This window comes from Lonchura striata, chromosome 1A (genome assembly GCF_050655825.1).
Source record: "Lonchura striata isolate lonStrDom1 chromosome 1A, ASM5065582v1, whole genome shotgun sequence".
Lineage (NCBI taxonomy): Eukaryota > Metazoa > Chordata > Aves > Passeriformes > Estrildidae > Lonchura > Lonchura striata.
In genome coordinates, this window is record NC_140741.1 from 68333162 (window position 1) to 68352135 (window position 18974).

Here is an 18974-nt window from a genome sequence, read left to right on the forward strand (position 1 = left end):
CCTCTGCTCTGTTCAGTATTACAGTAAAGCAATCCTAGTGATGCCAGGAAGCAATGAAAGGGCTGTTTTCAGTTATTTCCTTCCAAATGCTTTTGAATGAGGAGGGTAACCATGACCAGAGAAGTTGAGAAGCAAACACTCTGAGCTACATTTTTCCTGTTGGTGATATTTTGATGCTGTTTTCATGCACTGCTTGGTTCTTCCACATAGCTAATCTCTTGCAGGTCATCAGTCACACAGGAGATCATATAGCATGAGAAATTCAATTGATTAAAGATAATATGTATAACTGTGGGAGGTGAGATTACCAAATATTCCTAAATTGCATTGCACAATGAATCTGCAGTTACCCTGTTAAGAAATGAATAAAAAAACATAAAACAAAACAAACAAAAATAGAATTTAACAAAATTTAACTTAGGAGATAAACTCTGTAGAAAGCCCACTGACCTTTTTTACATTTTTGTTTACATCAACCAAGTTGAGCTGGAAGATGTGGTCCTTTGTCCCAACTAGCAGCCGGCCCCTCTCCTCATCTAGCAGCAGGGTTCGAAAATCAAGTCCCTCTGCTGAGCCCAGGAATGGGATGCAGCTGTTTGAAAGCAGCAAGTCTGTGGGAAAATGAAGAAAATCTTTATAATCAAAATGTTTATATATGACTCATCAGTGTCTTTTATAAATATATGCAACCAGCATGGAGTATACCAGTGAGATAAGTGCAGTCTTGGAGTATGACTTTCTAGAGTAATAATACAGTCCTCGTTAACTTTGGGGTTCTCTGGGCTTTTTTTTTTACTTCCAAACTGGGTAATATTTACTTTCACAAAGTATTTTTCTACGTAAAATTTTCTTTATAATTATCTGTATGGTATAGAAGAATCAGAAATTCAACATAATTAGAAACCATGAAAGACATATCTTTGCAAAATGTGTGCTATATCTTTCCTTCTTTCTAAGAAAACTAATTACATTTATATTATCATACTCATGGATACACATGCTCAACGATCAATACCTCACCGTATTTGGTGCTCCAAATATAAAGCAGCAAAAAAGTCAATGCCAGACAAGAATAATTAGGAGTAGGAAATAGTGGATAGGGACTTTTGAAGATAATCCAGTTCAACTGAGTATGAGGACAAACATCTTTCACTAGATCAGCTTGGTCAAAGCCCCACCTTACATGGCCTTGAACACTTCCAGGGATGGGGCATCCACAACTTCTCTGGGCAACTTGTACCAGTTTCCCACAACTCTCATAACAGAAAATGCCTTTCTTATATCCCGTTTTGATCTACTCTCTCACAATTTAAAACTACTGTCCCTTGCCTGTCAATAAAGACTTTGGAAAAACATTCTTGCTCATATCTTTTACAAGCCCCCTTTATATATTGGAAGGCTACAATTAGGTCTCCTCAGGGCCTTCTTGTTTCCTGGTGGAACAACACCAAACCTCTCAGCCTGTCCTCATATGGAAGGTGTTACAGCCCTCTGACCATTGCCAGGGCTCTTCTCAAGGTTCATTCCAAGGTTCATGTCTTTCTTGAACTGAATGCCCCAGAACTGAATGTAGGTGGGGTCTCACCAGAGCAGACTGCAGAGGCAGAATCCCCTCCCTCTATCTGCTGAACACACTTCCTCTGGTACAGCCCAGGGTACAGCTGGCTCTGCAGGCTGTGAGCACACACTGCTGGCTCATATCCTTTTTTTTTTTTTTTTTTTTTCATTTACCAGTATTGCCAAAATCTTGTCTGCAGGGCTGCACTCAAACTAGTCATCACACAATCTATTCATCATCCAGTCTGTGTTGATATCAAGGATTGCCTTGCCCTGACCCAGGTGTAGGATCTTGCACTTGGCCTTGTTGAACTTCACATTGCTTACACAGGCCTCCTTCTCCAGCCAAACAAGGGATTTGCAAAGACAATTTATTCCAATTCAATGAGAATGGTATAGTAAGGGGAACATCCAGTAACAACACCTCTAAGATCCCTATTAAAATCAAAAATTTGACGCTAAAGTTTTACTGCGAATTAACAGTAGATTCAAATATCTTTCAAAAGGTAATTAAGAAAAAAATTATGCTCTGTAAAACTAATGAAAGAATCTATAATACTGCAAAAAAAATCTGTAACATTCTGCCAAATGAATATTCTGTGGACATAATTCTGTATGACACAAACAACATACAGAAAAGAGCACAAGGATAGCTAAGTCTTGTTAGGTAGTCATTACTTTGGGGAAAAGAAATAAACAAGTGAATCAGTTTTTCCACAAGCAACCTCTCCAAGCTAAACTATTCAGAAATCATCAGATAGAAAGGCAAATCCTGTATTTAACTGACAAAAAATTAAGGGTATTTCCACCTTCCTGGCACTGGATGGATAATATAGCATTCCTGCTAGAAAAGCCAGACTTACTGCAAAAGTCATTTGCACATCCTGATCATTATGAAAATTTGGGCCAGTGTTTTGGAAAAAATGTCTTGAATTAAATAAAAGGAAAAAAACCCCACCCAAACATTTTTCTCCAAGATCTCTCACAAACCATATGACAGGCAAAAATATTAGGTTCTGATGCTGCCTAATAAACAGCACTCTGGAAGGAAAAATATTTTATCATTATTAATCTATCTGGAATATAATTATGATAATTATTTTTTTGCTCAATCACTTCTACTTAAGTTTGTGTGCACTTGTCTGGCACATTTGCAGGGTGTTGTTAAGGTACAATCTGAAAACAAATTGTCATGCACTGACACTCCTATTCCCCTAGGTGAGATTTATTTGGCAGTTCTTTGGAAAAAAAATCCTGCTTCCCATTGAAAAATTATATCCTATGCTAGGCATTACACTGCTATATATCAGCACTGTCCTCTCTCACATATATTTTGTGAAGACAAAGATGTCAGGGTTTGTTTTCTAAACTAGTAACACTTTAAAAGCTTTGTTTATTAATTGCTAGGAAGATCACTTAGGAGCAGCTTATGGTTAAGATGGTATTATAAAAACCTCAGTCCTCACCTGTAGGACACAAATAACTAACATACAGAATATGAGGAAAAATTCCTTCCCATCTGCAGACACAGGCAATTTGATCTAAGGAAGGATAAATTATATGCTTGTGCAAATAAAAGCATGGGCCTTCGCAAGAATGTCAATTGCAAAAATATATGGATTTGATTCTCCACATACATGAAGAATGATGACTGAAACTGCTCTCTACTTCCCATTTCTTTCTTGCTTGAAAGGAATGATCTCTGAAATGACCATTCCAAATGGACATTTCTCATCTGTTGTTTAACAGTTCCAGAATTTATCAGTAAAAAACCCCACCTAGAAGAGCTACAACAGTGAAGGAAAATGCTGCCTCATGATTGAAATGCCCAAGTGGGAATAAGCCCTGTGTGATGCTTTGTACAATCATCTATTTCACTACATCATAAGGAAAACATCCGCAGAATATTCCAGATTGAAATGACAACACTACTTACTCCTTTTTTGCTGATGTAGATGACAACACAAGCTGCAAAGCAACAAAGAACCAGGTTTGGCCAGTCATTTACTATTGAAAACAGCTTGGAAGTAAAAGTCTGAGCATGATCATTGATAAGATTGTAACTGTAACATGACCTAATAAAACTTCACAAGTAAACATTAACAGAGGGTTGATTAAATTGCAGGCAAATTAATCACTGGTCACACTCCATAAAACAACACAATCCAATCTTATGTGTTGAAATTTCCCTTCACAATGAGACATATTTACTATCACCAAGGATATTACACTGGAAAAATGTACTGTGAAAAGCACATTTCCCAATGATTTTCAAGCTTAGAGCAATCTGTCAATTTGAATCACTGCATCTCTGTAGCCTGGCTAACACAGAACAAGCATTCTCACAAGTAACAAAGTTAGCTACAGGGATGGCCTTTCATGAGTACATGTTCAGCACTCAGTTGTATAGTCTCATTTTGCTGTTTTCCTCCAAATTAAATCATTTTTTCCAGCTTGGTGATTAAATAAGCATCCAGCTAACTCCCCTTCTGGGTTAATATTTCATTGCTGAGTGGTAGAAGCTGGAATAGTGACTGGGTTTTATTTATTTAGCATAGTATCTCAGTGGACTTGGCTTAAAACAGCATGGTCATTGCTTACTTAAAAAATCTCCAGCAGCATAGCCACAGAAAAGGCTTCAAAAGTAAAAATGTCATTCTGTTTTGATAACACGTATTTGTATTTATAAAACATACTTAGACTTGTTAGCATCAAGGCACATGTGTGGTGATCATGCTACCATTCCTCAACTCCAGCATGGTGCAGGAATGCAGCAATGTAGAACCAGCTTGGCTGAGACTCAGAATTCCCTTTGTGACCAGTTACAGACATTTTTTTAAAGACAAGCTACAGCTAAAATATCAGAAAGAGAACATCTCAACATCTTTCAAAACAGCTACATTTAATGACACATCTGAAGGACTCTGAAACTAATGGCTGTATAAATTTCAAAATATATACAACAAAAAACAGAGGTTGCCTCACTTTCCTTTAGGTAGGATCAAGTCCTTTCTCATGTTGGAGAGTATACATAAAGATTTACATGGGCACTGTAGAAATTCTCAACCAAACTTTTCAGATAAAGTATTTATAGCATGACTGCAGCGATTTATCCAATTCTTAAGGTATTTTGAGGGTAAAATTGATCACATGACCCCAGATGCATTGGTAAAGACAATAAATACAAAGGCAAAGAGAATAAATACTTCCAAACTACTATGAATCTCTACTATGTACTGCAAGATGTAAATTGTATTTTTTTAGCTGCATCTCATATGGGTAAAGCTGTGCTTGCAAAGTGGCTCTCAATGCCATACAATGTTACATAGCCCTGGTGGAAAAGGTTATATTCATAGACCAGCAGGGCCTCTCCAAAAGGATACAGATAACCAGGAATAGAGAAAACAGAAAAACAGAAAAATTACTTTCTGAGGTCCCAATTTTGTGTCAAAACCGTGGTTATGAGAAGCCAAATAAAGATGTATTAAAGCACATGTTTTGCAGTTAGGGACTACTCTGTCTTCATCTTTTAGGACTGATGGTTCCCCAGGAGAATATAAAAGTGACTGTGTAAAGAAAACTTTTCCAAAGATTGCTAAAAAAGTTCAGGAGTACTCTGCTGCAAAATCTCAGGCACTTCAGGGCATTTTCACTTCAAACTTTGAGCATTTCTATGGAAGTGCTCAAGAGACAGCATACTTAATATATCCACCATCTCTCTTTGCAAAGAGTCTTTATTTCAGATAGCGGTATAGGAAGGACATTCTCTCAGATACAGAGGCTTACGTACAAAGAATGACACATTTCAGGCAATTTAAGAAACTTCTCTTCTTTTATTAGTTTCTCAAACATAGGTATTCAAGTATTATTTAAAAGCAGACAAGTAACTAGGGGAATTCTCTAAACTAACGGGAATTCTCTAAACTAAGGGTTTAAACTAATCTAGTCTAAACTCTATTTCTCTACACTAAGGGTAACTTTGCAAAATAGTTCTATACTGCCAACGCTAAAGGGCCTCTGGCACGAACGCTAAGAAACAAGTCTAATTAAAACTACAACTCACTAAATAACTACATTAAGTCCCTAATAGGCTAGGTTGCTGTCTTCGAGGTATTCCAAGCAACCTCCATCAGCTTCACTGTTGTTCTTCTGGAAGGATGTGCAGGTGGAGCCCGTTTCTGCCTCCTAGACTTAGGCAACAGCATCACTGTAAATGGAAGGTGAAGGGCAAGGCCACTCAGAGAAGTGTGTGCACAACGAATCCCTGTGCTGCAGCATCTTCCTTCCGCAGGAGCAGGCAAGCATCTCTGTCAGGAGTGCCAGGGACAAATGCAGCAATCACAAAGAGTCGAGGTCGCAGCAATCGGCTGCGAACTTCTCCATCAGAGCTTCGTGCACTTTACTCCTCTCAGTGTTGGACAGCATCATCCAGAGGCGAAAGTGCAGCTGATCAAAAGCCTCCACCGCCTTTCTGTGGGCATCCGGATCTCGGGCCAGGTACTCAAAGAGGTTGAGCGGCTCAACCTTTCGCATTGCTGGCGGCAAGCTGATCTCCGCAGGAAGCTTCTCGTTGCCTAGAACAAAATGGTCCAGGCGTTTCCATTTCAGGCTGAACTGCAGGAATGACATGATGTCACACAGCCGCAGTGGAAATTCCTTCCTGCGCCAGTAGACCGGTGGTGAGATGTTTAATATATGCATGACCAGAGTTTTCCAGGTAGAGGTGGAAAAACCTGTGCCACTCAGCATGCAGGTGAAGAGCTGCAGGTATTTCAGGTGCAACCTCTTACATGGTATCTGCCTGGCAATGCGCTGGAAGAATTTTGCCTCTGCCACAGCGAATGTCTCATGCCACGCTGTGCTTGCGAGGATGTTGGCCTTGGCGGGCTGGCTGCTCACAATGTTACTGGAGCTGCCTTTCTGGGCCTCTATAGGCTGGTTGACCACAAAGATGTCAGAGTCCCCTTGGCGCACCCCAAAAAGCATCTCCACCGACAGGGTCCTCTTGCCTCTGCTCAGCTGGAATTGGCAGGACCGGCTGCAGGGCTGAAACACCAAGTGCCATGAGTATGACTGAGGCACATGCAGCCACGAGCATCTCACCATCTGGAAGAACCAGCGGGAGGTTTTCTCCACATCCAGGTAGGAGCCGGTGCACAGCGTCTCCAGGAGGCTGCGCTGCTGCTTCCGCCGCAGCTCCTCCTGCGAGTGGTGCAGGAGGCACATCGGCTTCTCGCCCAGCTGCTCCCTCTCGCACGTGCACACCAGCTCCACACGGATGCTGAAGGTCCTTGCTGCCGTCTGCCCTTCACTGCTTGGCTCTAGGTGGAAGGTGTGCCCTGGTGGGGGATTCAGTGGGACCAGCACACGGTACACCCCGTCCCACTCACGGGGACTCCAGCCCTCAAAGGCGCTGCCCACCCCGATGGCTTCTTGAGGCACCGGATCGAAGCTATCGCTCACGCTGTCCACAAAGACACGCGTGAAGCTCTCCATCAGCTCAGCTGTCACTGAGCAGCCTCTCTCCAGGTCCTCCACAGGCCACTCTATACTATCCACTAAAAGGATGTCCTGCTCATTCCCAGGATCTTGGGTGTCTTCTCTGTCTTCAAGTCCACCACTGGCACCTTCTTCCCTGTAACCATCACTGCCACCTTTTTCACTGGCAGCCACATTACCTTGTTCCTCTCCTTGTCTATCCTTATTCTTGTTTCCCTCCACATTCACATCAGCCTGTTCTTCTTCCTTGTTTCTACCATAGCCATCTTCTATCACATCCTTATTTTCTTCTTCAAGTGCAGGAAAACCACTATGGGCAATTTCATTCCCACATTCATTGCTATCTTCCTGCCCAGTCCAGTCCTTGCCTCTCTGGTCATTGGCACCTCTGCTTTCCTGAACCTTCACATCCATGTATTCTTCCATTCCATCTACATTGTCTTCACCTTCATTTACATCAGTGTTGTTGCCTGCCTTCCTAGTCGCACTATTGTTTTTTTCTTCATTTCCTTCTCCTTCTTCCTTTCCAGTGTCCTTGTCTTGGTCCACCTGCACATCCTTGTTTTCTCCTTCATTTGCCTCATCTAGATCTTCTTTATTTCCCGCAACATTGCCAGGCTCCTCTTCATTTCCTTCAGTGGTAGTATCTCCTGGCACATCCCCATCACTCTGTCCTTCCTTCTTTAAGTCATAGCCATTGCTGACATCGCTGTCTTCCTTCACATCATAATTGCCATTCCCGACATTGCTGTTTTCCTCCATCTTCACATCAGAATTGTCTTCAATGGCATCATCCTTATCTCCGTCATCCGCAGCCACAGGACTGCCTTCTCTGTCATGTTCAGTGCCGCTGTCGTCTGCCTCCAGAGTCATACCACTGTCTTCTCCACCTTCCTCTGGATCAGCGGTGTCTTCTTCCTGTTCCGTTATTCTCTCATCTCCCAAGGTCTTGCGGGAGCTCTGGTCCTTGCTGCTGCTGCTGGCCTCACAGCTCCTTCTCCTGCAGCCCAACCACAGGCCCAAGAGGAGCAGGATGCCAGCAAGAACCCAGAATGGCCACTGCTGCAGGGCACCAAAGAGCATGGCTCCCCAGCCCTCGTCCTGCTGCTGCAGGGGCCCCTGCTCCAGCTCCTGCATCAGTCGGACCATCTCACGCTCCAGCAGCTCCTGACGCTCCCGCATTCTCTGGTGCGTGGCCTCATCCAGCCCATCCCCAGCTGGCTGGGGGTACTGGATCAGGCTTTGCACAAGCACGAACAGCAGTGACAGTAAAGCCATGGTCTGTAGGAGGACACACAGGAGGGGTTCAGTGGAGCCGGAATGGAGACAGTGAGAGGCAGGAGCGGCAGGGATGTGGTGGCAGGAAGGAAAGGGCCCGCGGCAGCGGGCAAGGCTGCACCGCTGCCCCCGCGCACCGCGGCCTCGGCAAGGCCCTCCCGCCGGGCGCTGGGCCCTGGAGACGGGGCAGCCCCGGGGACCGGCGCTCCTGTCCCAGCCCTCCTCCAGCCCCCTCTCCCCTCTGCTGTGTACTCACCGCTTGCCGAGGCTCTACTGGGGCAGCGGCACCGGCCTGGGGCCTTTTATAGTCGCCCCCATTGTGACACGGCCCCTGTGCTGTCACAGAGCCCAGAGCGCATCACAGGCCAGCCCCGCCCGCCGTCCCAGCCCGGTCATGGAACTCATCATGGCCCCGGGCACGGAACTCATCATGGCCCCGGGCACGGAACTCATCATGGCCCCGGCACCCAGAGCCCCAAGAGACACCGAGTGCAGATCCATCACTCGGGAACCTGGGAACCCCAGAGCTTCCCTTGGCAAAGCAGGCACAAGCACCTGCACACAACCCTCGTCAAATATAGATTTGGGTGACATGACCCACGGATGTGCTCAGTATACAAAAGTCGGCTTTTATTTAATACTGGTGGGGGATATTTTTTATTAGTAGTATTCACACTTATTATGTTGGGGCAGGATGTCATGTAAGCTAATGCTCTGTTACAGATTTTGTGAGAAATCTTTCTGAAAGAAATCTAGGTTGCATGGATGATGCACAGGAAGATTTAATACCATCCTAAAAAGGTCCAATAAATTAATTACAAAATTTTGATGCCTTCAATAACCTCTTAGCTCTCAAACTCTGTGGTTCAACACCATGCAAAATTCTGGTATAAGCAGGATTTTGTTCAGAAAACAAAATGTGTTTTCAAATTTCTGCAAAGATATACCTCTGTCATTCCCCCATCTTTAAAATTGTCTCCCTTAAACAGAGTTAGACAATCTCTCTGACATATAAAGGAACTTCTGTGTCTTTCTGCTCTCTCTTTGTGTATTTATCTCCAAAGGACTGTGAGTACAGGAGACATTATACTCCTCAACCTTTCTTTGGGGAACTCATCTATAAATGGAACTGCAGAAATGGGGAGGGAGGAAAGGGAAACAGGATGTGACTTGATTACCTGCATAGTGACCACAGACGGTCACTGCTAGACAGACACTGATGTCAGGTGGATCACCCCCCTCCCATTGGTGTGTAGAAGGAGAACAATGTTGGGATTACTAAAACTGCTCTGAATTGGATTTGCTTAACAGATGTCATTAGCAAAAGCAGTCAAATAAAGTGTTTCGAACGCTTTTCCAAGCTGATGCCATTTATGATGTATCTTCCCTGCATTCTTCTAGGGAAGCTGTTTTTGATGTTGCCCCATCCTTCTTTTTCCATGGGAGCAGAAATTATTTGCCAAGTATCACTCTTTCAGTTTTGTTTCGTCTCATATTCCAAGATTTAATAAAGCAAACCCTCAGCAGAATAGTTCCGTATTTTTCGAACACAATTCTTTTACCAAATTCAGGCCCTTCTGTGACCATTGAAACACAAAAACTGTTGTGAGCTACAGTTTACACTTAAGAGGTTGATATGGGTCAGTTCTCCAAGGTTATTCTTAGTTCAACTGCTATGTAAACTGTTGATGTCAGTGACTGGAAGCTGCTCTCCAGGACATTATATATATGCTAATTATATGACAGAAAATGCAACATATAGTTGAATCTGACCTTCAAGTTCACTAGCTTAAAAAAAGAAAAAAAAAAAAGTCTGCAAGAAATTTGCTGGTTTTTCTATTTATAAATGCCTTCACATTTATATTTAGTTTATGCATATACAATAGACTTTCCTTGCATGGACAGCAGTGCCCATCCATCATAAAGCTAGGGTATATTATAAGTCTCAATGCTCACTGCCTCCAGAAAGCATTTTGAGACAAAACAGACAAAGTTTTTTGCATAACTATACAATCTTCCAATAGTAAGATCTTCATTCTCACATAAACACTTCATGTTTTTCCTCAAAGGAGTCAGAGATAATTTTTCTGAGAAATAACAAACCATCAAAAATTAATTAAATAACAAACAAGAGGAAAACACCATTTCTTCACTCAACACACTTTCCTTGATTTTCATAAGCATTCAGATTTACAGCTGCTGATACCACAGGAGCAGGGTTTTTTCTGGTTTTCCTTCCTCTTCCAGCAGAGCAAGCACAGCTGCAAAATAAAAACTCATTTCTAGGCTCTTTTATACATCACCAGTTGACCACATTCCAACCAGTCATAGTTGTGCAACACCCTGTCAGGGTACTGGGATTACTGCAGTGTCACAGACAGTTTAAGTGAGGCTCAAGGTGCTGTACATAATTTTAACTGTGTTTTTAGGGGTAATTAAATTATGCATGACATGGACATAAGCTAGCTGTACTGAAACTTAACTAACTAACTGCTCTGATGCAACAGTCAAGCATCTCATCAGTTATAAATTGAAACAGGTTTAAAGCAAAAACAATACAGAGAACAGAATGCATGACATTGTAAAGTAGCATGTTCAAAAGGACCATTTCTGAACATTAAGCAAGTGTACTCATCCAGTCAAATTTTCAAAAGAATTCTTGGCACCAAAATGTTCTCTGTTTGCTTTTCCACCATGTTTAAAGAATGGATCACTCTTAGGGGGAAGAAAATCTTGTACGTGGAACACTGCATGAAACTAAATAATCCTTTAAATGTGGCTAATTTCCAAGTGGAGCTGATGATTTAGCACTGCCATCCTTTAGCAGAGGAGAAAGAACTGACTGTCTTTAGTTTACTTATGCAAGCTGAAGAAAGTGAGGAGTGTGAATTTGATCTTGCTTCAATTTACTTCAGCGGCCAAACACTTGCCATGACTTCAGTGGGAGTGAGGCTGCATCTTAATTCTTTCAATGAGGAGAAAAACAAATCAGCTGAGAAAAATGTTCTTGTTTATTAGATTTAATGACTACAATATCCGTTTTTAACAGTGCTAAGTAAATCCTGTATTAAAAGCCAAAGGTTATTTTCAGTTGTGCTTTTTCCTATGTACTATATCACAATGCAGGATTCCTGGTGCTGTGACCAAGTCACCACTGCTCACAGCAAGCATGGCTTACTCTGGGGCATGGCCATGTTCCCACATGGGAATGATACATGTTTGTGGATGTCACTGGTGACAACGTCCAAATCTGGGCTGGGGCATTTCCCTCAGCCAATAAAACAGGGAGCACACTTCTGTAAAATAACTGCATTCACTGAGAAAAGAGACTACACTAAGATGTCCATGAAAATCAGTAAAGTAAATCAAATCAATAGGGTTAAATTTGCAGTTAGGAATCTGCATTTCTGCATGGAAATTTTAGGATAGCCACAAATCAAAAAGCATTTAATTTTTGTTGGTTTTTTTTTTTTCCTTAGAAGGCAATCAATCTTCTGGTTTGGCTATTCTCTACTTTTCCCTATAAAGGAGAAACTAGAGATACACTCAGAAAATATGTATGGAAGTACCTCTCAATTAACTAAAAAATATTATTACTCAGAAGATCAAAACATGACTGTCTACACTGCATGAATTAAACATATATGAATGAGGACACAGAACCTTCCATTCTTTAGTAACAAAACTGATGCTGACCTGAAAATGACATTAATGAATGAGACTGGTATGTGAAAACCTGCATCCGCTCTAGGGATTGGAATGAGGATGTTAAATGATGCAGCAGACAAGGAGTATGCACTGCTCAGGGAAGCTGAATGTCACTTCTGTGCTTAAAGAGTTCTGCAGTTTGGATGAAAGTCACAGGTTATCTCCACCTGCACAAAAATGAGTGATAAATACACTGTTTCTCTTAGATTGAAAGCAGAGCTAGACAAAGATTATTAAAATAAGGAATATTATTCAAAAATCATACCCTGGATTTCTAAAGATGGCAATCTTCTATTAGAAGACAGTTTGTTATCTCCTCCATATATTAAAGCTATAACATAATAATAAAAGCACCTCAAACTTGTAGAAGTATTGAAGAGGCATAGATTGAGTAAGATCTATGCAGAGAGAGCACCCTAAAGACATCACAAGAGCAGTGACAACTTCTGGAATAGTAATGACATGAATCAGTATCTAGAAGTTAAGTATAAGTGAAGAAGAGGATTTTTCAACTAATGGATCAAGGAAAATGTGGGAATAAAGGATGAGATATGTGATTAAAGATCACAGTGTATTATATTAACACAGGTGTGGAGAATATATGACTTTAATTCTGTATTACAACATGTTTCAATTTAACTGTGTGTAGTTTTAGTTTTATACGTGCACGATTTTTTAGAACACATTTTTAGGATGGGGAAACACAATAAAGGAAATGCATTGTATTGCATTGATCCCCACGACTCACCAGAACATCTTAACATTTCCAGCACAGATTCCCACTTCTTAAGATGAAAACACAGAGAAGATGAAAACATGTAACTGCCATTAAGAGAAGGTCTAAAATTTTAATTGCTGTCTGAACACAAAGGAGCTGTGACATGCTGTGTTTTCTTGATGCACTCCTGCAGTTATAGACACATCTTTAACTACCCCACCCTCTCCCTCTTCCCCATCCGCCACTGACTGATGCAGCTGGGAGATTCAGTAACGGCAGAGCAAAATCTTGCCTACTTTCAGCTCTCCTGCCCCAGCAAATGCTCATCTCTTCTGGGAAGATGGACCTATGCCATAATTACACTGCACCTTGAAGAGAATTAAACCTTCCCTTCAAACACATGCATGTGACTAGGTTTTTGGAACTGCCTGATGTTGCCAGTTTTTGTCTGTTTTCCACAAAGAAGGGAAAGAACCTTGTATTCTCCTCCTCATGGTATTTCAAGTCTTAATTCCAAAGAACAGAGATGCCAGGACTTGTCAGTGACATGACTAACAATTTTATGAGGACTGGCAAGACAGTTCATTTCTCCTACATCCTACTCACAGAAACCTTGGAATTATTTTGTCTGAAACACTTGGGGGAAGGAAGGTAGACTTAATTCAGACAACTTTATTAAATATTCAGTACATCTGACATCTTGTTATCAACAACAAAAATATGGTTTAATTATGATAAGCCATACTGGTATCATCTACAATACGTAAGGGTGAAGAAACAGCAGTGGTTTTTTTTCTTGATCCATGTGGAAAAATACACACCTTCCACCCCCCAAAAAAAAGTAAGACAAGGCACAATAAATTCTTGTAATTCTCTTTCTTCTGGCTTTTCAGTTCCATCACAGCTCTCCAAATTAAGATTTATGGGCTATTTTGCATCTGTATCTGTTGTTGATTTTCCCCCCCTACAGGGATATAGGTGGATAAGTTTGGACAGGAAACTATATCCCTCAAGCCAAACTGAAAGGTTTATAAAGTTGCTAATAAAAGTTTGGGTCAGGGCCTAAATATCAATCATCCGCTCATTGTCTTTTTAAACGAGCTCAGGCATTTTCCCAACCGCTCCCAGCAGGTCTCTGCCACTATTTTAAACTAAGATTTCAGCCATTTCTTTTTTTCTGTGTTGACCTCAATAATTTTTCTTCCTCTCCCTCTTTACCTGCCAAATGCATCCATCAGGATTTTGCCAAAGGCTATCTGCTTTTGAAGTTGAGAGGAATTCACTAATCGTGAATGTCAAATCCACAATAAATGCCATTCCCATATGGTATATGCTACTTTTGGGAATTATCTCAAAAGGCCTAGCTGTGAGAAGGCTGGCTGTATGTTAGGAGGGTTTTACTGCTAACTTTCATAACTCATGTCAGGTCTTTCAGTTTCTGTATTCATTGGCTTCAGTGAGTACAACTGTTTCCTGAATTTATAAAAATGTTGTCAAGATCCCTTGATCTTGCTTCCTCCATCTCTCTCACAGAAACACATCTGAACACATCTATACACAGTGGAATAGCATGCACAGTGGCATGCAAATCTAGCAGAAGAGAAGCTTGTAAATAAATAGCATGTCATTCTGCGTACTCAATAAATTCCTCTGGGTGTTAAACTCATGATAAACATATCATGAGCCCCGATGAAGGCTTTACAGCCTGTCCCATCACACCATCCTGAGTGCAATTCTGCAATGTATAGGAAGACATAAGTTTGAAAAACAGAGCAGAAATAGCTCCCATAAGGGCAGGGTGCTGAAATAGTTGAAACATAACTAACTGGGAGCATTTGTTTTAGCTAAAGAAGACAGCATCAGTGTCACATCTCTGTGCCTGTGGAGGTGTAATCTACATTCAAAGCAGCAAGAAATCAACCTTCTTTAAAAAATTGTCCATTAATACATAAATATGTTGAAACTCCTCAGATGGTACCATTCCCAACAAGAACTACACACAAGACTAAGAAATTCCACAGAGAAACACAATTTTGTGATCCAAACAGGCAAGGAGAAAGAAAACCACATATGTGGAGTTTAACATACCGACTTATTGATAGAAAAAGAATTGTAAAACTAAATGTCAGTCCCCTTGAAACACTTGAGGCAGCACTCTAGACTTTCTCTGATGCTCTAGGAAGGTGGGAATGTCCTGCATGTCTCACATCATCCCCACCAGCCACATGGAAATGTCTCCAATGCAGCTTGGAGTGTTTCAAGTACCACTCCCCTCTAAGTTATGTAGTCTGTTAATATCCTCTTGGAGCAAACAGAAAAAATAGCTTAAAAAGACAGCTATATTTCATAAACATGTGCCTCTATATGACAAAAAAGCCCCAGAATTTAATACTGTCCCTAGGCAGAATTAATCCATCTTTAAGGCTTCTATTTTGTATTTCTGGGAGTGCTTTACTTTCCTTGTAAGTAATACAAACGAATTGCTGGCAACATCACATCAAAACAAAAGCAGCAGAACCAGAAAAAAATACTAGAAAGTTTACCTTTATAGGAAAGCTTCAGTCTTGGGATATTTTGTTTTGACATTCCAGTGACTGGAAGGAACAGCATCACTAAAGACAGCAGGCTGCAGGCATGTGGCACTTGCAGAGTTCTCATTCTGCTCTCTACTTCTGTATCTTCTTTTGCACTATGTTGAACTATCTCCCCACTTTTCAAACAACCCAAGTTTTACCTGGAAGAAAAAAAGGAAAACATCTGTAGACCTGCATTACTGCAGAAATAATAATACTGTAAGCAAGCCAGACCTATCTTTAAAGAGCAGCTCATTTAATTTCTTTGCTAAAAAAGCATTTTTTCTTCAGTACAAGTAATAATGTTTTGTTTTTTCTAATACTAAATTTACACATTTTGACATTTGAAAAATATGTAAACTTTTCAAACACCAGTGTCTAGCATGGCTAAAGTTCAAGCACAAATTAAATTAATGCAGCACCCACAAAAAGAATATTTGCCATTCAAAAGTGACCACGCAACTTGTTAGTTCATACCAGTCGACTGGATATCTTAATGTTTTATAACTTTTTATCTCAGTACAACAGCTATTTTATGTTTATGCTATGACTAGAATAAACTGTAATGTCTCAGATGCCATGGGGTACAACCAGAATTAACGAGTACATACTCATCAAAACTTTCATAAATAAACTAAGAAAACTGGATAGAACAAGCAGTTGTGTTTAGTTCTAATAGAAAAAAAGTCAATGCAGATGATGGATTTAAAGTGCTTTCAGTATGATATTTCCAGCAGAATAACTGCAACTCATCCACCAAAACGTCCTATAAACTTTAATGAGTGTTTCAGGCTGGGGTCAACAGGCTGATAGGAGATTTTGTTAGCACAGTGTGCAACTAAGCCAGCTTTGCAACACTTTTCACTTAATAAGTGTCATTCATATTCCATAAATCTTGAAGTGTTTTACAAATGAAAGCAATTATCACTGTCCTTATTTTCCCTATGCAAAAACAGAACCATAAAGCTGCAGTGAACCTATTTCCTCAAGGTCACACAGCACAGTAGTTCAAAAGAAAACAGCAACAGCAATCCTGGTGTCATTTGTACCCAGCTATCAAGGATCCCTTTTGCCCAATAACTCCATTTTTGCACATGAAATTATTTTAAATGGCATCTTGAGTTCTGAAGGCAAAACTTGATGGTTAATAAATCACAGAGATCAGAGTATGAAAATACTTGTCAGACCAGATCCTTCCTCCTGCAAGTGCATGATGCTAGAGGTCAAGTGAGACAGCTGGTGAAATTAAAACTATCAGTGTTTGAGCAATACTGTAAAACAAAGGAATAAAGAAACGTTATGGTTAGTCGAGAGATTAATGGCTCATGACTTGCCATGAAAATTCTTTTCTGAAAGGTACTGGAACTGCCTGATTAAATGAGCAATCCTAGTGCCCACATCAGCCAGCACTTTCAGACACCAAAGGAGAGGCTCCTTACGAGCCCGTGAGAGATGCAGCACAGCTCGTGGCCCCTGGTGTAGCATTACAGCTCCTGCAGCACTGGGTCAGGCAACTCAGCTACAGCAGCACCCAGAACCATGGCATGAAAGGATGGAAACAATTTTCTCCAACAGAGGAAATCTCTCTAAGATGAAACTTGGGCTTTCTGAGCCTCCAGACCTTCTGTCAATAATAAAAGACAAGGAAGTGTGCAAGAAGGGCACGATGGTGAAAGAGAAAGAGGGAAATAATTTGTAAAATGCCCAAAACGTAGCTCCTATTGCAGAACAGTGAGCTTCTTTCTTCTCAGTCTCTCAGTCCCCTCTTCAACACTCACATTCAGTGTCTGAATGCACTACTCTTGGCCAAGGGGAGTGCATGTTCATGAGATGACATAGAGAGAAAACAGACAAACATGAAATGCCTGTTTCGTCTTTCCCTTCCCTTTATTACAGAATGAGATCCTGAGAGAAGACTCTTACTTCTTCTGTGCCAACATGTCTATCTGAGGGTGCACCACAAAGGACTGATGTGGATTAGACTATTGTAGGGTTAAACTGTCTTTAAGGAATATATTTAGGGGGAAGAAGGGGAAAAGAAGGGGAGGGGAGAAGGGAGAAGAATATATGAAGATGAGACACCAGTCCTACACATCTTCAGCAGGATGACAGTGACAAACCATACTTCAAAAAGAAGCAATTAAGTGGGAGCCAGTCTCACTGCAAGTATGTTGAGATGTCATGGCCTGAAGGTCTGGGCCTCAGCCAACAGGGAATTCACCAAAGAATTTGGGGTTCATTTTCTTGAGGCAAATTACTGTGAAGAATCAAGACTAAATTTGACTAAAAACCAGTTTTGTCAATGCACTGTCATTTGCTGAATTGACAGAATCAGCAAAAAACTCAGGCCTTTGGCCATAGCTCACAACCTCACTTTTTCATTTAGGCATTTTTTGCTAATGGGAACCTTCAGTTTTTTTTTCTTGATTTTTTTTTCTTCTTTTCCCTTTTATTTGAATAATGTCTGTGAAAAACCATTTGCTTTCACAAGGCGGTTAGTTTACACTGGAGGCAGCTGCTCTGTGAGCTCGAGCCAACCCTGTCCTGTCTTTAGATTCATTGCAATCTGGCCAGATTGTCACATATATTTTTAGTTTATGATGATCCTCTAATACAATTCCAGCTTCCACACAGAGTCCTTCCAACAGTCTAGCTCAGGTTAATGAACTTCAAGCCAACTAACTTGCCATTAATCTTCAGGAAATATCCTTCCTCTCTGTAACATATGCAATGTCAATCAGTGTCCTGTGCTGAAAAGACCCAAAGTCACACTGATCAGAAGCAAACAGTCCCATGAGCAGAAACAAAACATAAAACCTAAAAGCAAATTTGACTCCTCCGTTCCTTCCTCCCCTCAAAAGTTAGAAGAATTTGGTCAGAGAAGGAAAAATTACTGGCTTGTTTAGTTCTTTGATACTTCAGCTAAGGACCAACACCTTCTAGAACTTCCCCACCATGACCTGATCCAAAATAAATGAGGAAAAACAGTCTGAAAAGAAAAACGCTGAGGCTAAAGCTGCTTCCCCACCTTGGCTTCAGCTAGGAAATAGCACTGCACTGTGTTAATTATCACCTGCAAGACGGAGCAGGGAAGGAAGCCATGCATACACCTCGCTGAAACGAGGGCATTTCCAGCGAATAAAGGAGCTTTTATCTGCCCCATGTAGGGGCAGGAGGCACAAGGCTGAGAGGGGCTGAGCAGCCTGGCTCCATCCTGCTTGGACCTCCCAGCGGGGCCCATAAATCCGGACCGGGCTGTGGGTTACGCTGCCAGGAGACAGAAAGTGGAGCTGTGGGTGGGTTGCCATCCTGACGGAGAGTGGGCAGACTGACTGGCACATGTGCCATGTCACGTCCCGAAACGAGGTGTCACCTCCCCACAATTGGTCACATCTAGTGGAGCCTATAAAACAGATTGCTGCGAAGCTACTGTCTGAAACAAGAAAACCTGCAGCCAATTTGCTAAACATAATTTATTCCAGGCCCTTTGTGGCAATAAACAGAGCTCTTCAGCCTTCTCAAACACACAGACAGTAAGGAGCTCTGTGCTTATGGGAGCTTTTTCAGATTGTTAAGCCCAAACCTATCTAAATGCAAAATCTTGCATTCACAAATACTGTGTAGTTTCTGACTTCTCCTGG

The 18974-nt window shown here is 41.4% G+C and overlaps 2 protein-coding genes across 5 annotated transcripts in view; both read right to left on the reverse strand.

Annotated features, from left to right (window-relative positions):
* Window positions 1-18974, reverse strand: part of SEMA3D (semaphorin 3D) — a 134183-nt gene that overhangs the window by 76602 nt on the left and 38607 nt on the right. For all 4 annotated transcript variants that reach the window (XM_021539566.3, XM_085568257.1, XM_021539570.4 and 1 more), the window contains exons 2-3: window positions 15304-15494; window positions 451-611 (exon numbers count right to left, since the gene is read on the reverse strand). In XM_021539566.3, coding sequence (XP_021395241.1) covers window positions 451-611; window positions 15304-15418 — 276 coding nt within the window. In that variant the 5' untranslated portion in view covers window positions 15419-15494. The remainder of the gene's footprint in view (window positions 1-450; window positions 612-15303; window positions 15495-18974) is intronic.
* Window positions 5758-8483, reverse strand: LOC144246282 (uncharacterized). The gene has a single exon (XM_077783141.2). The coding sequence runs from the start codon at window positions 8332-8334 to the stop codon at window positions 5896-5898; it is 2439 nt and encodes an 812-aa protein (XP_077639267.2). The 5' UTR covers window positions 8335-8483; the 3' UTR covers window positions 5758-5895.